The 23,772-nt window shown below is 41.3% G+C and overlaps 2 protein-coding genes across 4 annotated transcripts in view; one reads left to right on the plus strand and one right to left on the minus strand.

Annotated features, from left to right (window-relative positions):
* LOC309693513 (abl interactor 1-like) lies at nt 1-22,262 on the plus strand. 3 transcript variants are annotated; one of them, XM_082512800.1, is made up of 11 exons: nt 1-243; nt 4,682-4,849; nt 8,713-8,889; nt 11,972-11,986; nt 12,465-12,568; nt 12,805-12,945; nt 13,661-13,761; nt 14,168-14,383; nt 15,917-16,006; nt 19,479-19,664; nt 19,746-22,262. In XM_082512800.1, the coding sequence occupies exons 1-11, from the start codon at nt 127-129 to the stop codon at nt 19,919-19,921; spliced, it is 1,491 nt and encodes a 496-aa protein (XP_082368926.1). In that variant the 5' UTR covers nt 1-126; the 3' UTR covers nt 19,922-22,262. The 3 variants fall into 3 exon arrangements, with proteins under 3 accessions (XP_082368926.1, XP_082368927.1, XP_082368925.1); XM_082512801.1 differs by lacking the exon at nt 11,972-11,986; XM_082512799.1 differs by lacking the exon at nt 15,917-16,006 and having other exon boundaries at nt 11-243.
* The window catches only part of LOC309693514 (amyloid beta A4 precursor protein-binding family B member 1-interacting protein-like), a 14,822-nt gene continuing 12,124 nt past the window's right edge, over nt 21,075-23,772 (minus strand). The window contains exon 13 of the mRNA XM_082512802.1: nt 21,075-22,655. Coding sequence (XP_082368928.1) covers nt 22,525-22,655 — 131 coding nt within the window. The 3' untranslated portion in view covers nt 21,075-22,524. The remainder of the gene's footprint in view (nt 22,656-23,772) is intronic.

Consider the following 23,772-nt stretch of genomic DNA (forward strand, 5'->3'; position numbering starts at 1 on the left):
AATCGCAGGCCAGCGGCCCGACAATGCCAGGCGGGGGAGCCCCTTTCTCAGCAACACAGCACAGCATCACCGCCTCGCCTCGCTGAGAAAAAGGACAGGCAGGAGAGAAATGCAAAGGGATGTAAGATGGCAGAGCTACAAATGCTATTAGAGGAGGAAATCCCTGCCGGTAAAAGAGCACTCGTGGAAAGCTACCAGAACCTGTCCCGGGTAGCGGAATACTGTGAAAACAATTATGTTCAGGTAAGAAACGCCTAAAAACCGCCTTTGCATATGGTGAATTTACTGGTTTATCACCGTCGTGTCTGCGGTGTTGTAGTGGGAGTGAGTGAAACCACAGGGGCAGGAAATGCTGGTCGGAACGAAAGCGACTATCAAATCGCTAGCTACACCGAGTGGTCTTTTCTCCCGGTACGCTGGTTTAAGGGGCCGCTCGGTGCCATGTCGGGCATGGCTGTGTTTCGTTATCCCTCTGGTTTCTGTTTTTTAAAGGGTTTCCTCGGTGAGCTGAGAGCTGCTGGGGGCTTTTAGAGGGTGTGTCGTTGTTATGACTAAGTAGGTTGTCACTGACTGCATTCTGTGGTAGGTACCTGTGAAGGAGGCTAATCTCAAAACCGATTTTTTTCCTTCTTTTTTCCTCCCTACGTGACTAAAACCGCACGCTCACCGCACGTGAAAACGGCATAACAGTATTATAAAACGAAAAAAAGGCTCGAGCCTTCCCTTTGGTCGTTTAAAATACAAAAGCTAACAATTGTATGTATATTTTTGAAAATGTAATACTGTCACAGAGCGATTATTATAACACATTTATTCACTAGAAACTCACTAAAACTGTGGCATATTCACGAATTAGCCCTTCCCTTTAGCCATTAAGCACTGGATTTAAAGGCATTTCTCATCTGTGAGCTTTCTTGCCAGTTTATACATCACAAAGTAAACCAAGTGCTAAAGACTTTACATGCAATTCGTCCAAGTCTATAAATGTGTAATGATCCTGATATAACGGTCTACTGCAAAACGTGGCCCCAGAGAATGTGTGTGTGGATCTTATAATGCCTGTGATTGCATGCATGGTGCAGGTTAATGAAAGGTGTGCCTGCTTGTTTTTTTGTGCTTATATTCACTAAATATTAAGTCAAAAAATCAGTAAAGCATTGAGGCATCTGGCTAAAGGAGGTATTAACAATAAACCTCAGTTGTTAGTCTCCCACAGAGTGCATTGAGTAAATGTGAGGAATACTGGGAGCTGACATCAAAGTGGCTTCAATGGTCTGGTGTGAACAGAAGACCACTTTGAATCAGAAACTGCGCTCCAGCTTGGCAATTTCTTCGTCACCGTGCTGCCTTGAAAGCCCACAGTAAAAGCACATCAGATCACTTTACCCCGGTTGTCATCAAAAATGCAATGTAGGTTAGACTGCTTGAATGCACGTTTCCTACTGATGGGCTTACACGGTGTTGTGAGGCAACACTTTCAGAGCTAGATCATGCAGGAAGCTATTATTCTGCAGATCAGTTGGACGGTTTGAGAGGAAATGGCATGCACCTGGTGGCAAACTTAGCTGCTTTAAGAAGCAGGAGCTTAGAGGCTTTAGTTTACAGACCAGGTGTCATATGTTGTGAAACAGGAATTTGGAGCACTCAATAAATAATAATAGCAAAAAGACTGTCACATCAGATTGATTCTTTTGATACTGATAAACTAAAGGAAATGAAAAACCAATTGTCATGGTGTCGTTTCAAATTTATTTAGGTTGTGGAATATAAAGGTACTTCACATATGAGCTCATCAAAAATGCAAATCCCTGTTCATCCATCCATCTAAAAACAAAACAAAAAAGGAATCCCTTTTTATTTATTTTTGATTAATGAAACATATGTATTTGTAGTGGACAGTGAGGAACAAAGTGTTTTGTGGCACACCTGTTTTTAATGCAGTGTCTGTTCTTAGCACTACTGAATGTTGCTCCTGTCAAAATCCCAGCACCACATGAAGCCAACAATAAACCATGTAATCATATTTTGTGAGTCATCTGCAGAAAACACAGGGATGTTTTTTTGGAGCCAGCTGGTGTCACCCAGATAAGATTTACTATCTCCATGAATCATTTATGTGTAGGTGAATGAGACAAAGGCACTAAGGAATAACTCTGTGCATTAAGAGATTTGAAGTGTCATATAAGTTCCACATTTTTATCAGGCCTTAATTTCAGAAAAATATCATAAGCTTATATATATTTGAAAATGTTTGAAAATGATTGTGTGCTAGTTTGATTCCCTTTCACTGCTGAGTTTGAAAGCCCAGGGCTGCTGCTTGGTTTATTTCCTACATCATGGCTGGAATATGAAAATGCTCGCATGTGTGTGGCTTTTCCCGAATAATGATTTCTTTAGGGACGTTAAAAACATTAGCTCAGATCCTGCGTGCATGTAAACACACTTGACAAACACAACAGGGAATGAAGGGGATTGAGAGTATTATGTAGGCCAACGTAGCTTATCCTTATATTGTGCTGGGTAAAAATCAAACACGGAAAATGCTAATGTCTTCTGCCTTTTGCTCCCAAGTTGTCAAACCACGTTATCAGCTTGGATACAGTAGCTCTGCATAATCCCACGTGGACAGTTTTTAAAACTGCGTTCATAAACTCACACAGTCACCTGAAATGATGACGCTATGTAAAAAAAACAAACTGCATGCCATGATATGTAAATCTACCCAGGCAGGCTGCAGGAAAAAGACACAAGTTTTATTCTTAGATCAGAAGCTGTTTGAAAAAGTGTCACATACCAAACTGAAGACAAGAAAGCAGGACTCGGTTTTTTTTAGTAACTTTCTAAGGTCTTTGTGTATTAAAATAGCATCTCTCGCAGTGAAATTGTTCTGCTTTTTACAAACCCACTGGTGTGTAAATTGTTCTGAACATTTATGTTCTTAGTTTTGCTTCAGTATATCATTTGTGTATGCGTAACCACACATATTACTCATTTCACCCTTCTGTAATATAAGAATGTTAGCCCTGCCAACCCCCCCCAAACTACAACTCACTCGACACCTCTCTGACTCATAGTGTTTTTTGTTCATAACTCCTGAGGATATTCTTGTCTCAGTATTGTATTTCACTGAATTTGCTTTATTTTACCGCATTGTTTAGATAGGAGTCTTCCACATACCAAAAAAGGAATTCCAATTAGAGCCTCTACAAAAAGCCTTTTGTAAACTTAATACGAAATCCCAAAGAGAGTGGACAATGTGTATAAGGGAGATGTGTGTGTTTCCGTGCAGTACTAGTTTTAAACCTCTTTGTGCTCGTGTTAAGCTCATGCAAGAATCACTACGTATCCAAGCACTGTCCTAGCATTGCTTCACATGTTGTGTGTTAATAGCTCTGTGAGGTCTTTCAGTAGTCATCCAGTGAGTTATGTAAGTCAGCCTTTCCCAACCTAAGGTATGAAAACCAGTTTCTGTGCTAAACTCGCAGTGGGTCACAGAGCAGGTGGTTTGGTGGTCATGTTCAAAAGTGCTGTCATGGTGTAGGTGTTTAACCTCTTGCTACCAAGCACACGTAAACACGTGGTGGTTTGGAAACAGCTTGCATGTGATAACTGATGTATATAGTAGCTGTACAGCATACAACACAGCAGTGAATCGGCCTGAATGCTTATGAACTCTTCATTTAAAAAACTATAAGGTGAAACATTTGCTTATCATGATAAGTTTAGCCAATCAGCAGTCCGGAAACAGGTGCAGGCACCCTGATCTAAAACACAGCTTTTGGTGAAACCGTTGCATGGTGGCAGGACATTAGGTCATCACAGTAGCATCAGTGAATGTGTGACCCTGTAGGCACAGTTTGTAAATAGGGGTTGGACAGAATATCAATGTCAGCAAATCAAAATATTGATTATCATGATCTAATAATTAATGATAATTGATTAAAACATTCGTTGGCATTCTTGTAGTCTGCTAGGACAGGTGGAGCTTAATCATGAAGATCATGACCTGAGGCAATCTTAAGTGTCACATTTCTGTTTTTGTACACATTACAGAAGCAGAACGATATATTGTTTATAAGTCAGGTGTAGATTGTGTAGTAGTTGTAAGTTGTAGTCTTTCTGTGGTAGTTCGCTGTTGGAGTGCTTCAATGTGTGGCCGCATTCTCCCGTTTTGTTTCCAAACTATAAATATGTCCGTTCAGTCACATTGCTATTTAAAGGCATCCAGAAGCAGATGGTTTGCACAGCCGGGTGGAGATTTGGGAAATGTCCTGGCATTCCTGTTTTCTGGGCTCGAATCCCACTGTGCACCTGTCCCATGTTGCCCGTCGGAGTTGTTCGGACATTGTCCCAATTTCAGGCTGTGTAGTAGTCCACAAAGCCTTTGCTTCACAGAATCACAAACTTTTCTCCTTCACTTCCCTTCAGATCGTAACATGGCTTTGCAGTTTAAAACCAGCAAAGAGAGGATGTCAAATACTATTCCCTGTAGACAACTGCCCTCTCACTCTGCAGCTCACACAACTGATAGGAGAGGAACAATTACAGTACAGCATTTTGTCTTGCTTTTATGGACTTTACACCTTACTTTCTTCTGCCAAATTCTCCATTTCTTCCACCCACACACATTTCCACTGACTTGTTTTTTACATCAGTTTGTTCTTCTCCCTCTCCCTGCCAGGCTCAAGACAAGAAGAAGGCCCTGGAGGAGACCAAAGCCTACACCACTCAGTCTCTGGCCAGCGTGGCCTACCAGATCAATGCCTTAGCAAACAATGTGCTGCAGCTGCTGGATATTCAAGCCTCGCAACTACGACGCATGGAATCGTCCATCAACCACATCTCCCAGGTACGCACCACAACAGATTCGGTATTTGTGCATGGGATTTGAATCATCAGCCAAGAAGGTCAACTCTGATTTTAGCAGTCTAATCGCTGCTTTATCCATCAAATGAACAAAGATAGGTTTTTCCTCTCTAGATAAAAGTTATTCAAGTACAGTAAAATGCCACAGTCTGCTATTATTCAGTGTCATAATACCAAACTGCACAATGGCACATTCATGTATTATAAAGACTGACAGATATGGCGGGGGCATGGATCATGCTGGAGCTGCCAATCCTCCACAGTCCCTCATCAGTCCCGCTTGCTTCATCAGCAGTCCTCTCTCTCTCCGTCTCTGTTCCTCTGTGTGCGCTTCATGCGGCCACCCTGCCTGTCAGCCATTGAATGTCCCGTCCCCTCCCTGTGCGCTTCATTAAGCCTGTCAGAATGAAGTGAAACCCTGACGCCAGCACTCTAGCTTGCATTTTCAGCTCCCACTTTACTCTGCAAACTGCGGAGCGGTAGCAGTCAGGTGCAATCTCACAGCGGACAACCAAACACTATTCTCAATCCTTTAAAGGTGCTCAGTAGAGCTTTACTTCCCCTACTTGATGTTTCTGCTTCACACCCAATGGCACCCTTGACGTGCAGCAGCACAGAAGAGAAACTGTTGAGTCAGTACGTTCACCTGATCGTAACTGAGAAGCGACTTCTATCAGCTTTAGTCTGGCCACAATGTTTCACTGCAGCCTTTTTTGTCATTTCATAGCTAGAAAAACACTCGTTTCACCACTAGATTGATTCTAGTAGTCACATATTTTTCTTTCTGTACTGCTGAAGCTGTAAAAGCAAAGTGAGGCCATGCTTTTTATTCTGTTACATGGCATTCTGCGAACATATCTGCCCTTTTTCACAACACCATCAAAGCAAGCTTGTGCTATACATTTCAGAGAATTAGGTTTTTAATTTAAATTCTGCAATTTGATTTACAGGCAATCAAGACAGCTTCAAAAAGATTCTTAGACAGGAAACCACAACAGCATCTTATGAACAAGCTAACCGGTTATGTCTTTTTTAGTTCATGCAAGCTGCCTCGCGTGCGTGAAAATCTAATAGCAGTCCATAATACTGCATGCCTTCTCCATGGCTGCATTTATTTGACACCATGCATGAATTGAGTCCGTGGATCCAGAAGAACATCTGGATCTAGGTCAGTTTGGAATACTTTCACCAAAAGTGTTTCCCAATTTTTATTCTTTCGGTTTGATATATATTCATGAAGATATGGCACAATGTTTTTTTGCAACGATAAAGAATCCTTCCAAAAATGTCTTGATTCAGATTAGTGTATGAATCGGCTCCAAAGGTTAATTTCCTCCAGGGTGGGGCATGCCACACCTCTGATAATTTTTTCATGCAAAATGGAAATGCAAAATTTAACCACAAGTAAAGAAGCAAACAAAACCAGTCTCATAAACTCAATGATGGGGTGAAAAAAAATGCATGCCCCTGAAAACACAGATGGCTTTAAATCTGCTTGAATCGTTTAAAAGTTCAGGAAAAGATCATTAACTTTACATATACCCCATAATGGCTTTTCTCTCTACACAAAATGAATATTTAACTTTGCTTTGCTGTGGCACTTTATCAATTTATCATTCTAGAAAGAAAGGTGGGCAAACGCTGCTGCCAAACCCATGTCTGATTTAAAAGGCCTCAGCAGAAAAGTCTTTGGCAGAAATATACAGTACAGGCTAATCCCTAAAATGCAAAGCAGCAGCATGTCTAATCAAAGGAGAAATCTGAATTAGAACCTGAATTAAATGGTTATGGATAAAAATGGACATGCTTCCTTTTGATTTTGTTGGAGATCTGAAACTCTACACTTTGGTTTCTTTTCCACTTTCACTCTGTCTTTTCTTTCTGATTTATCTCTCAGTTCATTCCCCGAAATTGTCATCCATCAGCTCAATGACCCACTTGTGCCTTTTTCAGCTCCATTTCAGTTGGTCCAATCCTCTTAAGCGCAGGATCAACTTCGCATTACTCTATATTGCAGTGTAAATTCAAAAGATTGTGGCGACACATTTATGGACACCTCTTTACCGTAAAATATAGCATCAACCGTATTAGTTGTTTGGATTTAGTTAATATCAAACTATACATGAAATCATTGACATATAAATTCATCGTTTACATGTCTTAAAACCATACTTGGTGCAGACATTTCAGCTCGCTCAGTTGCTCTGCAGAGAATGATCATCTGCTTAAGAACAGATTTAATAGAATGACACCACTGTATAGCTCTGGCAGTGAGAGTTACCATCTGTACCATCTGTTGTCAAAAACACACTCCACAGGGTTGAGCAGACAGGCAGATGTTTATTAAAGAGATTACAAAAGAAAATGAGATCGCAAAAGATCATGAAGGGCAGACATTGCTGTCGTCACTCATTAGATAACAGTTATGTCTCGATGCATTTAGCAATGTAAACACAGAGGAAATGCATACAGAGGAAAGTAGCTCTAAAGTGAAGTTTCCTTTTCTATTTCACCATTTTCTTCTCTTCTCAATCTCTTTTTAATTACTGTAAACGCCCCAGAATCAGCTTCTAGTGCCTCTGTCTTGTGTGCCTCTCTCTCATTTCTGTGCCTCTCTGTCCTTCTGTTTTTTTCACTCTCTCTAATCTACACTGCACCTCAGCTCGCCTGTTACTGGCAGGAAATGGGCAGGTCTTTTTTGTAACTTCCCAGCTGAAGCTGGGCGTGTCACTTCAGTTTCCTCTCCTAAAGAAAGAGCCTACAATATCACACACACACTCAGATAAATAGATGATAGAGCTCAGAGACTTCATCTCAGACACAGTGAGAGGGTAGCACAACTTGACAGTTCTTCTCAGATTTTGAGTCTCTTGGTTGGAAAAATGTTTAAAGATAATTAAATGAAGCTCTAAAACACATGTTATTCTTATAGTATATTTCTTTGTGTCCATTTGCAATGTGTATATGTATATATATATATATATATATATATATATATATATATATATATATATATATATATATATATATATATATATAAATTCCCCTCTCACCCCGGTCTATCCTTCAAGCTCGGGTCCTCTACCAGAGGCCTGGGAGCTTGAGGGTCCTGCGCTGTATCGTCGCCGTTCCTAGGACTGTGCTCTTTTGGACAGAGATCTGTTGTTGTTCCCGGGATCTGCTGGAGCTACTTGCCTAGCTTGGGAGCCACCGCCCCTAGTGCTCTCTCTCTATATATATATATATATATAAATAACAATTGTTGTAACATTGTTGTTACTGAATTGCTGTAAACAGATGCTGACTTTTTTTTTGTACAACTACATGTCCACTTTGCAGCTTTTGAATGCTGGTTGAAACTATATTAAGCAATAGAAGCTGGTGATGGTGTAACAGTTTTAAACATAGATTACTCTGTGCACAGTAGCCAAAAAATTGGTTGTGAACAGCGCACACAACAGAGCTAGAAGCTGTCAAATAACAGTAGTTCTCGCGTATTTCATTTACACATATTCTCTTTGAAAATCAGCTTCAAATTAAGTGTAATTGTCTTGAATTAAATTGTTGTCAACAACAGTTTTCACTGCAGTGCACTATGATGGCTCAGAAGTTAAAACGAGCCTTCGCTTTGGGCGAAGGTTGGTGGTTTGATCACCAGCTCATCCACTTGTTGATGTGTGTGGGCACATCAACATAATTTCATCATAGTATAAATAAATATGAAAGAATAAAAGCACATGGTTTTAGCGTTCAGTTACGTGCCGTATCACCTCCCTACATTAAAAGCAAATTTACAGGCCCACCTTAGAAAACAGGAAGTGACCATATTATATTTTCCTCAAACAGACCGTGGACATCCATAAGGAGAAGGTGGCCCGCCGAGAAATCGGCATCCTGACCACAAACAAAAACACCTCTCGTACCCACAAGATCATCGCTCCGGGCAACATGGAGCGGCCGGTGCGCTACATTCGAAAGCCTATCGACTACACGCTGCTGGATGATGTAGGACACGGCGTCAAGGTAAGGAAAATATTCTTCATTGTGTTAAAATAAAAACCTTCTAACAAGGAGTAAGAGTAAAGTCGTCTCTGCACTATTCCACCATAATTACTACCAAACTGTTGCATCTGTCCATTACTTTGATAAATTGCCGTGTTTTCTCCCAGTAATCAATTTTGCCAGTGAGGAATACACATACTTAGTCAAGTTTACACCTGGTACTTGCATGTGAGCATCCTCACTGTCTGCATTCATAATTCATTCACACACTCCCACCCAGGCTGCGAGCTGATCAATACGCTGGCCTTTTAGTTGATTAAGCACGGAAACACTTCAGCCCATCCAAGAATAGCTGCACAGGCAAGAGTTTTTCATGCCCGGTAACAATTACCCAAGCTGCTAGTTATTAATCGACTGTGTGTGTGTTTTTGAGGGAACTATCATAGCCAAGTGTTACTCACACCATCACACTCTCTTCAAATTGTAAAAAAAAAGTAAAAATCTTTCAGTCTTTCTTCCGCCTCATTCTTCAGTTTTTTTTATTCTCTCTCCCCATGATCCATCCTCTCCTCCCCCCCCATCTTCCTCTATTTCACAAGACTGTGTGTCTGTGCTTGTGTCAGCGTGCACACACAGTTATACGCACTGATTGCTTGTGTCATAAATTTCCATAGTGCGTGTGTGTCAGTTGGCCTCTGTATCCCTTTCCCCTGGTCTGTCTCTGTTGAGATAGTGGCTGTCCGCTGATTTTCAAACATCCGCTGATTCAAATTCAAAAGCTAGTGTTTCCTCCTTTGAGAGCTGGCTCACACTGAGACGGATTTGGCATGGCCCACTATGCAAATTGAGCATCATTCAGGAATGATAGAAATGACAGATCTCTGCAGAAATCAGCACATTGTAGATGCAAGAAAATCTGCAATCTTTTCTTTTTTTGTCCATCTGGAAATCTGCAAAAGGAAACAGCAGTTCGTGCTTCTAAGACACGAGTCTACATTTGGATGAGCATTGTGAATGTAATGAAGTTGACTTATTTTAAATAGGTTTAGATAATCAGTTTGGGCTTGTGAAATGCATTTTTGGATTCAAAGCTCTCTGGCTGCTGGCTCCTTTTTAATTCTCTTCCTGGCTACTTGTGTATGTATGTAAAGGCGCTTATGAATGTGCATTTGTGCAAACGAGAATGTATACAGTTTGTTTCTCATGCACACATATATAAATCTGTGAACTGCTCAAAAAGCTCGACCCAAGAGACAGCATCCCAGACATTTTTCAATATGTGTGGCCCGACTAAATATCTGCACACCTGAATGTGCCATAGGTGTGTCAGAGAAAGACTTGCACAGTATCCCCTGCACATCATTTTGCTGTACATGTATTAAACTACAATCAGGTGTTTGTGAAATATAACAGCAAGCAAGTCAGTGTGCGAGAGTTAGATTTAATTTTTTGGTGGGATTTTATTTGGTGACTGCTGAAGTTTCAAAGTTAATTGACTTTTTCTTAACGGGTTAAGCAGGGAAACATTATCCAGGTTAGTTTTCTTCTTATATTTGACTTATGCTTAGTCACTGTGTCACTATTATTGTACTATAAGAATGAATGTGATTGGATATCAAGAAAGGATATCAAGATTTTAATGGTACCACTGCTCCTAGCAGTATGCTGTTGCTCATGGCACCTTGTCGCTATATTTAGATTTAGACTTCAAAATAAAGGGACAGTAGCTCATTAGAAAAGAAGGAAAATGGCCTTGACTTTGTTTGTATCTCCAACTCCAATCACTGATAAAAGACACTGCTCACTATTTTTTTTCTATGAAGTCAGAAAAATCATTATTGCAGATTTCTTTGAGATATTGTGATATAGTTTCGACCCCTATTCACTACTGTTACAGCCGCCACATAGAAATACACTATATTCAGAGGTATATTAATGCAGGTGTGGGGGTATGTTTGTAATTTTGCTTTCCTGCATTTATGAGTCTGGGCTGTGTTCCTGCCGTGCTGGGAAATATTAGCAGCTTATTAGCGCTCTATCCTCACAGCCCATTTCCTCTTGGCTGAGGTGGATTCCCTCAAGCTTTAGAGGAGCACTCATCCACCCCCATCCCTTTTCTCCCCCACGTCCAGGGGAATTTATCCACGGATAGATGGGAAATCATTCTCGAACTTGGAAAGACCCATTCATGCATGTGTGGACGACTGTGTTCAACCCCTCACCGTAATGGCTTTTTTTTTTGGCATTTTCTGGCAGTTACCATGGTGATAGGTTTAGCCACATTACAGCCACTCAGAGACTCTGTTGTTATTTATGACCTCACACCACTTTACTACCCAATTTTTTATTTTCCTGGTACGACACTTAAAGCATGTAGCTCAGCCGCTCCTCGACTAGACACTAAAGTGACTCTTATCCTGATTACAGTCTGTAACACAGATCCAGATACAGACATAGAGGGGACAAAACAAAACATAAACAGTGTTTCCATGTCCTTTTTTTTTCAAATGTTTGTGTACAAAGTGGACCAAAAGGAAGCGAGCTCTTCCTCTGTGTTGGTTAAAACCTAAATTGGGTTATTTGGTGTGACTTCTACTGCAGGCAGGTGTTCAAGTGAACATAGGAGTAACTGACATTAAAGGCTAGCAATAATAATATATAATAATCAGATAAACATTAAATGTATTAATGTTTTAAGTTGCCTTTTTCCTCAGTTTTATATTATTATAAATTGAACCTCCTTTATGCTGCTAGAATTTGGCTTATAATGAAGTATAGTTTGAACAGTATTAAAATTGCAATTATAGATTCAGTGTGATGAGCAGTCTGTGACCTGGAAAATTAGTAGCACACACACGGTAGTGGTTCACAGTCTTTCCCACATAAAAGTATGTTGTAGATTGTGAAATGGTCTAAATACACTCAACTGTATTCATGTGAAAAGCCTTACTTCACACTTGCTCTGAACACACCAATACACTCCCTTCCTTTTTTCTTCTTGATTCTCTGTCAGCATCATGTAGTGTGGGTACAAAGTTACTGTTACCAGTCTTTAACCAATGAGCTTGTTTTTTGTCTTCTCTTTCTGCCTGCTTGCACTCAGTGGCTTAAGGCCAAGGTAAGAGATGCTTGTATTTCTCCTCTTATTGTCCATAAATTGATGTTCAGAGCCACATTATCAAGGTGCCCATGAAGCCATGAAACATGTCTTTCTACCTTTGAGACGCATAGAAGGATGTGCACCTTTAATCAGTTACACATTTTTTTACAGTAAGAAACTAATCGGATTTGGTGCAAAGGCAGTCCAATAAAGCAGGATCAGTGTATATATAATAAGATATTTCATGTGTATGTTGTATAATTAGATTTACAATCTCTTCATCCATCTATTACTATTAATCATACACTCTTTATGTAAGACAATAGACACCTTCATACTGGTGCTTTGTGTTTTCTCCATTCATACAGTACAGGTGAACCTCATCCGAGTTTGCTTGTTCATCATCGTTGAAATGACTCCTGAGAGTCAGGTTCATTGGTAGGAAAATTGCTACGTTACAGAAAAACAGGCTTTTAACTTGCTCTTTTTTGTCTAGCAACATGGGAACAATGCGGCGGGACGAGGGGGGACCCTTTCAAGGACCAACCCACCTTCACAGAAGCCTCCAAGCCCTCCCATGGCTGGTCGTGGTACCCTTGGGTAAGAACCTACAGTTTAACTTGCGTGGTGTAAGAGGTTGTGGTCCCATCTGGTCTCTGTTAAACTGGGGCTTCCTGCCAAACCAATGAAACACACAGTAGGTTATGAATGCAGAGATATATTTTAGCAAACAGTTCAAATGTTTAAAGTTTCCCTATTCTTTATTTTATTCTATTACTTTCATGAAACTGAAAACAAACTCTACTTTCCTCTTTCCTGTGTTCACCTGACTCCAGACGTAACACTCCCTACAAAACACTGGAGCCTGTGAAGCCCCCAGTGGTGCCAAATGACTACATGACGAGCCCGGCCCGACTCGGGAGCCAGCACAGCCCCGCGCGCACAGCGTCTCTCAATCAGAGACCCAGGACACACAGGTAGCACAGATCCATTTAAACTTTGTTTTCGATTGCTGTTTACCACGTTACAGCTGAACTACAGGTAAATGGGGCACAAATGTTAAGTATATGCATTTAAACCACTTGAGAGGAGTGAAATAAGCCGATGTAAGCAATAATGTAAAGAAATGACCAGAGCATTTAAAATGTGTTAGATAAAGTGAGACATGCTGCAGTTTGTTTTCTGTAGGAATGGGGAGCTTGTAACTTTTTTCAGTGAGACTGACGAGGCCCTCTAACCTGGTGCAGATATGAAGACAATGTGAAAGGGCTGATTAGTGTTTTCTTATTTAAAAATGCTGCTTTTTACATCAGATAACCTTCCTGACACTAGGGAAACACCAGTGTTTTTTCAAATTGAAATGTCTGGTTACAAAAAAATGTAAAAAATTATTAGTAAAATAGGAATCAGCAGATAAGACTTTTAAAAAATGAGATATTTACATTTCTTTATTAATTCCTTCAGTCTGTGTTTTTGACCTTTAGATCTCTTCCTTTTTTTCTACATAAACTTCTCTTCTACGTGCGCCGCAACTTCTTTGCAGAAATCGATATTGGTTGCCATAGTGATGGGCACATTGTTGCAGACAGAGTGACATATGAGAGACTAATGATAGGATGTCAAACTTTGTTATGTAATTAAGTTTGTCTCACACATTTCTACTGATTGCCACGAACTCTCCCCTTGCTGCAGTGGCAGCAGTGGTGGCAGTGGTGGGAGGGAGAACAGTGGAGGCAGTGGAGTCGGTGTCCCTCTAGCAGTTCCCACACCCTCTCCTCCCAGTATGGGGCAAGGTGAGCTCCCAGCGCTGCTGTGTCTCCTCGTCTCCTGCATGTGACTCTAAACTGAGCAAAGTTTTGCTTTAAATCTGGAATAGAAGTTGGGATAGATTTTTTTTTTGTTTTTTTAGAAAACTGACAGGATGTAGATTTACTCTTGTGTATTCTGTCACATTATAATAATGGAAAAAGTGCCGCAGGCATATAGCCTTACTGAAAATGTATATTTCATAACCATGTTTTTGACCTTTTGCTCAAACCAGTATTAAATATATAGTAAAGAAACTGCTATGCAAGAAAATTCTGACCAAGGCATGAAGGAAATCTGGGACACTGGGCACAGAGAGAGCAAGTGTAGTGGTGTGTTCAATAAAGTAAATTGAATATAAATGCTGCTCACACCGGCTCTCCCCTCTTGTAGTGGCCCCATCGTCGGCCTCTGTGCCCCAGGGCCCCGGCTTGGGTCCCATCCCCATGTCCCAGTTTGGCACCATCTCCCGCCAGATCTCCCGTCACAACTCTTCCACCACCTCCTCAGCCTCCATGGTGTCGGCCACTGGCACGTATCGCCGCGCACCCTCCGTCTCCTCCCAGCAGCCCCATCTTAACGGAGGCCCAACATACACTCAGAACCCAGGTAATGTCAAAGGACTCCTGAAGCACTTGGTGTTTAGAGATAATCTGCACAAATAGGTTCGGGAGCAAGAAGTTCACATCCTGTCCTAATATAATGAAATACGCATTTAGAATTTGGCCACTCATACTTCTGCGTTTGGTCCTCTTCGTCTAACAGCTATGCGGGCTAGCCTTTTCAGGGGCTAATGAAAATGAATGATGAACTGTAATAACAGAAGTCGGGGTTGTTGAATCCTCCCCACCTCTGCCCTGCTACGCGGAGTGTTACATTAGCTTTTCTAATTGAGTTATGACATTATTATTTTAGTCAGCTGGAGGAAGGTTCTTGTTCAGGGAGACCGGTGAGCAGGCAGATGGCATTTCAGGGTAGAAAATGCTCGCAGCTGCAAGACGAGGGAAAACCCAGGACATAATGCATATTTTCTGTCAAATGAGGAGAATTTATTTTGGCAGGCTTCTCTCTGAGCCATTCTCCTCTAATGGCTCCTCTCAAAGGACAAACTGTCTTTCTTGGCACAGAATACAGAAGGAGGAGGCTGTCTGTCTTGTCGAGAAGCGAGAGAGAGACAATGACACTGAGCCTGGTTAGCCACAGGCTTTAACTGAGACATTGCATAATCTTGATGATGTCTGCTGTGTAGTTGTTATAATTTTATGAAGCTAAAAGGTACGTTTGGACACGTGGTGGATGTTACAGAGGTTTAACAGCACAAAAAGCTGTTTCATTACACGATGGAGCTCATTGATCTCACAGGGTGTAGCTGTGGATAGATGTGAAAGCGCGATGGAATATTAGGACATTACTTCAGCGAGGTTACAGACGCCCTCTCGATACATGTGATTTATGAGTCAGACCTGGCATGCCTGTGTGTGACATCATGTCTTTGAGTGAGGACAGCTGTGTTTTTCTGTTTGTCTGTAGGGTTAATCTTACGATGAGACAGTGCAGCAAAAAGATTTTTAAGGGGAATGTATGCAGGTTATGTTGGTACAGGTTTTTTAAGTGAAGGGTGTAGGTGAGCCAAAATGCTGAACTGCATCCAAAAATACTGCTCTAGTGAGATTCCTGCAAATTCTTTGAGAAGCCGTATCTGTCTTCCTGAAGCGTTATCTTGCAGCTGTAGCTGTCAAGTTTCTGGGTCTGCGTCGTGCTTTGCACTTCTTTCACCGCGTTGAAAACGCTGCAGCTTTTGCGTTTGATTTTTAAAACAGATGCTGATGAGGTAGATTCTCAGGCTGAGATTAGATGAAGGCCTGTTTGGCCCAGCTTGAAAAACGCAGCACAAAAGAACACTGATTGGAAGTTTTCAATCGAGTTGCTCAGCAATGCTTTCTGTGCTATTTTTGCTTGCTCACAAGCTTTTTGTTGTCTCCCCTCCCCTCTTTCTTTTGCAACATGCTCAATTTGGATTTTCTCTTCTCTGTGATGCCCTTTTGCTCTTTTTTCTGTGTCTTCTGTCTTTCTCCCTGTCCAAACACCTCCGTTGCTCTCTGTCTCTCGGCTGCTCCTTCTGCCTGATTGTTGTGGCTCCAGTGTCTGTGGCTCCTCCACCTCCTCCTCCTGTGGTCCAGCTGACCCCACAGATCCCCCTGACCGGCTTCGTGGCCAGAATGCAGGAGAGCAGTAAGTAGTAGAAAGCAGACAGAAACATACACTTATGTGGTATACCTGCATGTACCGTTAAAGTTAGAAATGTAGACTGTACAAACACAGCCATGTGCAAAAGTCACAGGTATGAACCTCAGCATGCACAAAATTTACGCAACGTCACCAGTGCACTAGACAGGGCTCTGAGCACATTTCAGGACCCACACACTGCTACACTCACACTACCTTATCGCGCTGGATGCATGGCTGAGGGTGGAGCACCCTCAGATGTCTGTCTGTTGCCATGGTGATAGATCACTGAAACCTCTCAGTCCACTGAGGAGAGAAAATGTGACCCGCTGCTGCATCCTGATTCACCAGCCGCTTGTCTGCAAAGACGCAGAGATCAAACTATCTGTGTCTCCCTAGTTCAATGAACCGAAGAACAGTTCTGCACGAGTCATGGAACGACATGAACAATGGAGTTAGTGTGTGTAGTTTGCACTTTTTAAACTGGCCTTAAACTAATAATTATTGCTAAATCAGCTGGTGGCTTTTCTCTTGTTTTTCTGGTGCACAGGAAGCGGCACGTTTTATATTTCCACCACCAGCAACAGGGATTAATGTGCATGTGGAAGAAGAGCTGATTGGTTAGTCTGAACACTAATCACTTTGACTAAACTAGAGATGGACCGATCCGATATTACGTATCGGTATCGGTCCGATACTGACCTAAATTACTGGATCGGATATCGGAGAAAAATAAAAAATGTAATCCGATCCATTAAATATCACGAAAGCACCTCACAAAACTTGCAACACGCCGTAACTCACCTCAGAACGTTAGCACGTCGGAGCAGTATGCATCACGTGATAGAGCGGCTGTGGCATGCGGGACCTGTCGGTGGTCTGGATAGCATGTGGAGCTTCGCTAGCAACCCAGCATTTCATCTCCGACAAAGTTATCCCCGAGAGAAGTAAAGCAAGTGTGTAAGTCCAACTCTGAATGTTTGTAAAGCACTCCTGCGTTAAGCTTAACGAGCGACTGCCTCTCGCTCTCCGGCTGCTACTTCAATCATGAAACTGCTTAATGATCAGCTGATCGGCTTTTCTGTCGGGAGTAGTCTCTCTTGTTTGTTTTTGGCCCACTTTGCACCAGAAAGAGGAAACCAGCGGCTGAACAACAGCAGCACGTTTAAGCTTGATAAGCTGTTGTTAGAATTTATTTAATATTACTTTCTACACCAGGATCTTTTTCTACGTAGCTGACGGCTGGTAACTGTGCAGGGGCGGATCTAGCAAAGTTTAGCCAGGGGGGCCGATAGGGCATGAACAGGGAAAAGGGGGCACAAAGACATACTTTTCTTTCTTATTCTCATTTAAAATGTCGAGCTTTTAATAAATAATTATCTGACACCCAAAGTTTTAATTTGATGTAAAATGAATAGAAGTCAATTACTGTATATAGTGACTATTAAGTCTAATATATATACCCTAGTAAGCTATAGTACTTTTTCCTTTGGGAAGGTACCATCTGTGCAGTCTGCAATTTTGTTGAAGAAAGATGTTGAATCTATTTAATATTTCTTGAAAAATAATTGATTTCTGTGCATTTTTTTTCACACTGCATCAAATTAAGGTTGATTACGTCGATTAAGCATCATGAGGTGGAGGGTGGGGGGTGGTTCCCTATTTTTTATTTATTTATTTTGTTGTTGCTGGGAGTTGGAACCCTATTAGTTAGATTGCTTAATATTTACACTAAGTACTCTTTAAAATACCAGAATAGGGAGGATGGTGTAGGTTTAAGTTTATTAGATTGATCAGTATTGCTGAACTATGAAACATTTTTTTTGTATACAGGTATAACAGAATAGCTTTAGTGTAGTTGTTGTTTTAAACTTGAGTATGAACTTGCAGACTTGCAAAATGCAGCAAGATATTTTAAAAAACAGTTTTGTTGGTTAAAAAACACTATATCGGATTCATATCGGTATCGGCAGATATCCAAATTTATGATATCGGTATCGGACATAAAAAAGTGGTATCGTGCCATCTCTAGACTAAACAAAGAAAAGGTCTGCTGCTAAAAAGAGGTCACCTCACAGAAAATACTGATGTTTAACGAGCGAGTTCTTGTGAGAAAATGCCACAAAGAGAAGCACTTTAATACTAGGAAAAAAACAAAGAAACGGGGACCAGTACAAGTGCCTTTTAATGTTTTTTTAATGGGAATGGTCTTGCTCTGTCTTTGCCTGAAGTATATTGCGTTACTAAAAGCCTAATGTATGTGGTGTTTATACAAGGGGAAATAAAACCAAAGTCAGCTATTGTTTTATAGCGAAGCGTTTTCAGCTGTTAACAGCTCCAAAGTGAGCTGTTGGACCTGTTGTAAAAAAGGTTATGCAGGCAGATTGGAGAGTTGCATTAATTTCAGTCCCCTGTGCCAGTTCTTTAATTCAAGAGCAAGCTTATGAATTAGATCAGATGTGCAGTTTCTCTTTAATCACTGGGCTCGAGACTACAAAGTTGCAGGGAGACCTGCTCCAAGAGGACTCTCTTAGCACGAGAACTTATTTGGTTAAAAGACTGAAAAAAGTCAGGGTTTTCAAAATCACACCAATCCACCCATTTTATCACGTCGTATTCTTGTGAAGTATGCGCTTGAGAAGTGCCGCTGTTCACTTCTCACTGGACGAATTTAAAAATGCAAATCATACAGTGTTACAGTACGTGTGTGGTTGCATAACACAGCTACTAAATGAATCCTGTCATTTAAAGAAAGAAGAAAACACATTCAGGTGTGATTAAGCGCCACCGTTACTTAAACAACTACAGGATAAACTGAAGAACATGGCTGGTAGTTGTAGTACTAGAAGTAATAAATAGAAAGACTGCAACGGCTACTGAGGACAACTGTGTCCAGGAAAGTTCAGCATCCTCTGAGAGATTTCACGTTTACAGAAGTGATACAGAGTGACTGTTTTATAATGTTAACTGAATATTTCGGGAACTGTAAACAGCCACTTGTAGTGCAGAAGATGTATTGATGTTTCACTGATAGGAAGTTTATAATAATAATAAATGATTAGTAAGTAAATGAGTGCCACGGGGACTTGGATCAGTGCTAGTATTAACTGATGCTGCAGGATCAGTGTCCAATTAAAAACTAAAGGGACCCACAGCTGCCCTCTAGTGAGCAGTTAAATCACTGAACATTTAATGTGTGTACACAGTTAGAAGACTTGGAATGATTTAGATCATAGTTGCTTGATAATTATATAGGTTAAAATAAATATAAGAAACGGTGCATGGTGCACACTAGTCTCTCTGACCTGACCAGGCCATAACAGTAACATGTTGAAAAAATATATAGGATTTTGAAAGGTGAACACTATCACAGTGCAAGAGAACATTTTGAAATATCCCCAGACTGAGAGATCTGAACACACTCCTTCCTCATTATTTCTTTAATGCCTTATCACCTCTGCTTCCTGCCGTGCTTCAGTAACAGACAGCCCAGCCCCACCTCCTCCACCTCCCCCAGAGGACATTGGTGTCTTTGAAGAGCCAGCTCCCCCTCCTCCGCCTCCACCTGTAGACTACGAGGAAGAGGAGGCCGCAGTGGTTCACTACAACGATCCCTATGCTGATGGAGACCCCCAGTGGGCTCCCAAGAATTACTTAGAGAAAGGTTAGTACCCCGAGTTAATCATTGTATTTAGACTTTCACCAGTGCAATGAGCCATTTTACTGTTTTTTTCATTTTCCACAGTTGTGGCCATTTACGACTACTCCAAGGACAAGGAGGACGAGCTGTCCTTCATGGAAGGGGCCATCATCTACATAATCAAGAAGAACGACGATGGCTGGTTCGAAGGCGTCTGCAACGGCGTCACTGGACTCTTCCCTGGAAACTATGTTGAGTCGATCATGCACTATGCTGACTAAAGAAAACGAACAAAAAACCCCACACGTGATGGCGCTGCAGAGGTAATCCGTGAAGATGTACAGACGTATGCGGCGCAGCGATAGCAGTTCATACAGTTTGGAATGAAGTGCCATGGTGAATTAATAAGTAGTTTTCTTCTTTTGTGGGGAGAGGAAAGGGTTTGATCTGCCCTATTAAAAAAATAAATACATAAATAAGATGCCGCACAAAGTAGGAGGGTGTTGAAGCTTTGCAAGGCCTGTGTCTGGAAGTAAAGGCCTTTTTTTTCCACCACTGTCATCAAACAGCAACATTTTGCCTCACGACAAAATGACGTACATCAATAACAACTTCAGTGGATACAGAGTAAATCTAGATGTAGTGTTGCTTTTTCCGAGTATGCAGTAGATCCAGAAAGTGACGCACTGCTACAGTTTTACCGAGACAGTGTAACCGCTTTACGGTAAAGTGCTGCACACTTTTTCCTTCTCGTTTATTTGTACTGTAGACCATCAGACCAGCTCTTTCCTTCCTTTTGAAAAACAACGATCTTACATTATCAGAGACCTGAAAAGGACAAACGAACGTCATCAAGTGCATTAGGACACAGCTGAATGTGCCGTTGACGTCCAAATCACACAAGGTGTTTAAAAAATATATTAAGGAGGATAATGGCCAGAAGGAGCTGTGTATTCAGTATGCTCTCTGCTGTTGGTGGGGGTTGAAGTGAGTGTATAGACTGATCGCAAAAAAAAGAAAAGAGTTTCTTCTTTCTGATGGAGTCTCTTTCTGTTCTCTAACTTGTATATAAACTGTAATGTGAGAAGCTGCCAGTACAGTACATTTGTCAGTGTGTTTCACCAGTGTTTCCATCAGCGTCAGTGGGTGGGGGGAAGGGCGTGGTGCCAAGAGTGGATGTTTTGAGAATTTTTTACTTTACTTTTTACTTTATTTTTACTTGAAAATTAATTTTATTCATCACCCACAGTGCCATTTTAACGTGATTCAGGCAAAGTGGTTGTGTACAGGCATTTATTTTTCTACGTTAGGTCACAACTATATCGTCTTGATCGCCATCACTGTATTTGTCGATGCTGTCCAGCTACTGTAGCAGAGCGCTCACGTGCTTGCTGCTTCGTGACGCGAAGCAGAGGAAGGACTAAGTCGTGTGGCTTTCTTGTTTTTTTTTCATGTTGTTTCCATTGTGCACTGATTAGTTAGCGGTAACTGTGATGACTTATTTCCATCATGGCTTTTATCACAAACACAAGCGTTGCCATCTCCAAAGTATCAACTAACCTTTAGGCTTTGTTTGTTCTTTCAGTGGTTGCTGGTGCGGTGCTTTACATTGGTGCTTAATAACCATAATCACCAACCCAAACAACCTCAAGTCCAAGACTCCTCCCACACAGAAATGTAACAAAGGACTTTTAGTGTCGTTATCGATCGTTTTGATTGTAATCCTCGGCCACTTTTGTGTTTGTAGTGAATGTAGGTGACTCGGCGATGGTGATGTGCTTCAGCTGGAGTCGCTTTATGTCTTTTTGTCCGTTCTGTGCCACACACGAATGACACCCGCTACCTGCAGTGAAGGAAGGAATCTCAATCTTTAGGTCTTAAAAGTTCCGATTTGTCCTACGAAATGAGATGCCTGTTCTGGCGGAGTGATTGTTGGTGCAAACTCGCTCTCAAATATCATTCAATATAATGCCTGTCTCAGAATATATGTTTGTAACAAGTCATATGAACATAATCACGTGTACTTTAGAATAATAGGGGCATTCAACTTTTATTTTGAAAGGGAACATTTTCAAGGTTTTTAGGCAGAATATGACTCAATCATATCGACAGTATTCATAAAGCATGGAAGTATCTAAACGTCATTACAGTGAATGATTCGCCACTACATCCCTTTCTTGATTGTATTTATTCCATCATGAGGTCATTTTGTTTTGTGAGGACTTTTTCTACCTGATGTATTTCTAGCTCTGCATTCAGCTTCTTTTTATGTGTGAGACTGCTGAGGAAGGATTCGATAGCAGTTTTATGTAAATGATTTATTTATACTTACTTTTTTCATAGAGTAATCATGAGACAACCACCGATGTGCAAAACTTTGTAATGTTTACCACTTAACGTCTCTAGCATTTCAGGGCATCACAGGTCAAGGCGCCTTTCTTTGATGTGCGTTTTCTTATGATCATTTGTGGAAATGAAAAGAAAAACAAAAAAACATCTGAAACTTTAATGTTCATTGGAGCAGAATGCGATATTTGTCTTCTCCTCTCAGTTTGTACATAGGATGTGTTCATTGAAATTTATGTACAGCCTTTTTTGTAATAAACAGCTCGATGAAACAAATGACAGCACTGTGAGTTTTGTGCCAATGAGCTGTCTCAAAAGATGGAAACAATCTGCAGCATACTGTAAACATGCTGTCTACTGTATGTTTGTGCCCCCAAATAAAAACCACAAATAAATATAGATTTGTGAATAAATAACTTTCAAAACATGCGATTATATCTTACCACTGCTATGTGTTTATGTGTAACTGCAGCCTTATTTTAGGAGAAACTGGCTAAATCGAGGCTATCTGAGATTAATTCACGATGTACACAAAGTCTCAAAAGGATGTACGTTCTGGAGGGGGAGGAGGGATGAAGTCGGGTGGTGGCTCATATTCGTAGTCTTCAGTATGGTTTGCGGTTTTGGGTGCTGATAGACCCGCCTCAGGGGTGTGACCACTGGATTTTTCTGTAAAGACACATAAGAATGAAATTAAGAAGTCTTGAGTTTCAGATTCAAATATTCAGGACTTTATTCCGAAAATAACATAATACAAAGATGATACAAAGAAACTGTTCAAAAAATGAATAAAAAAGGTAACACACACATCGAGTCTTGATGAATGAAATATTCAGGGTGAAAATCTTTGCTGATTTAGATTGTTCAATTCATCGAGCACAAACTAAAAAAAACACAAACACATAAAAAAACAAAGTTCAAAACTGAAATCACAGTCTGATCCAACTGGTGCCCCTGTGTAGCTGCATCCAGTCCCAACAGCCTCTGGGCTTCTGGTCAGAAATCGGATCGTGTCCTGCTGGATCTCTTCACAGACATGGATCAGGATATCACTGAGCTCCTGGACAAGTCGCTGTTTGGCAGTGTTGGATTCACCAAAGTTGGATTCAACTCTGGTGAAGGTGAGGGCCAGTCAATGGGCAATCAGCGCCTTCGACGTCCAGGCACTGCTTACACACTTGGGCTGCATGAGGCTGGCTACTGCCCGGAAACAGGAGAAACCCAGTCCTCACAGCATGAACATAATGTCTAATGATAGGCTGGACAAATTCATCCCAGTTCACAACAGTCAGGGTGGTATTCGTCATTCAACATGACACTGCCAAACTGGCACACTGAATAATGTTGAAGGCAGCATAAAATCTGACTATTTGATGCCTGTGACATGAGCCTGCTTTCATTTGTAAAGACGACAGAGTGCCAGTGGTGGACCTGCCAGTTCTGGTGTTTTCTGGCAGTCAAGCTGCACAGTCCTGGGCTGTGAGTACAGGTCCTACTAAATGATGTGGGGTCCTCATGACACCATCACAAAGTGGGATTCTAACAGCTTGGTCAGAAACACAAACGGTAGGCTGTTGGACGTCATTTTATGTTCCTCTATGCACAGAGGAGCAGATACTGGTCGTGCTGGCCTTCTTTGGCCCTGTCCAACTCTTTTTATGTAATAGGCTGTCTCCTAGTATCTCGCCAACACTCTTGAGACCGTACTGACAGACATAACAAACCTAGTGATGCCAAACATGGATGTGCCATCCTGGAGGAGCTGTTCCACCAGTGCAACATGAAT

The sequence above is a fragment of the Aulonocara stuartgranti genome, assembly GCF_965226115.1.
Source record: "Aulonocara stuartgranti genome assembly, chromosome: 18".
NCBI classification, from domain to species: Eukaryota; Metazoa; Chordata; class Actinopteri; order Cichliformes; family Cichlidae; genus Aulonocara; species Aulonocara stuartgranti.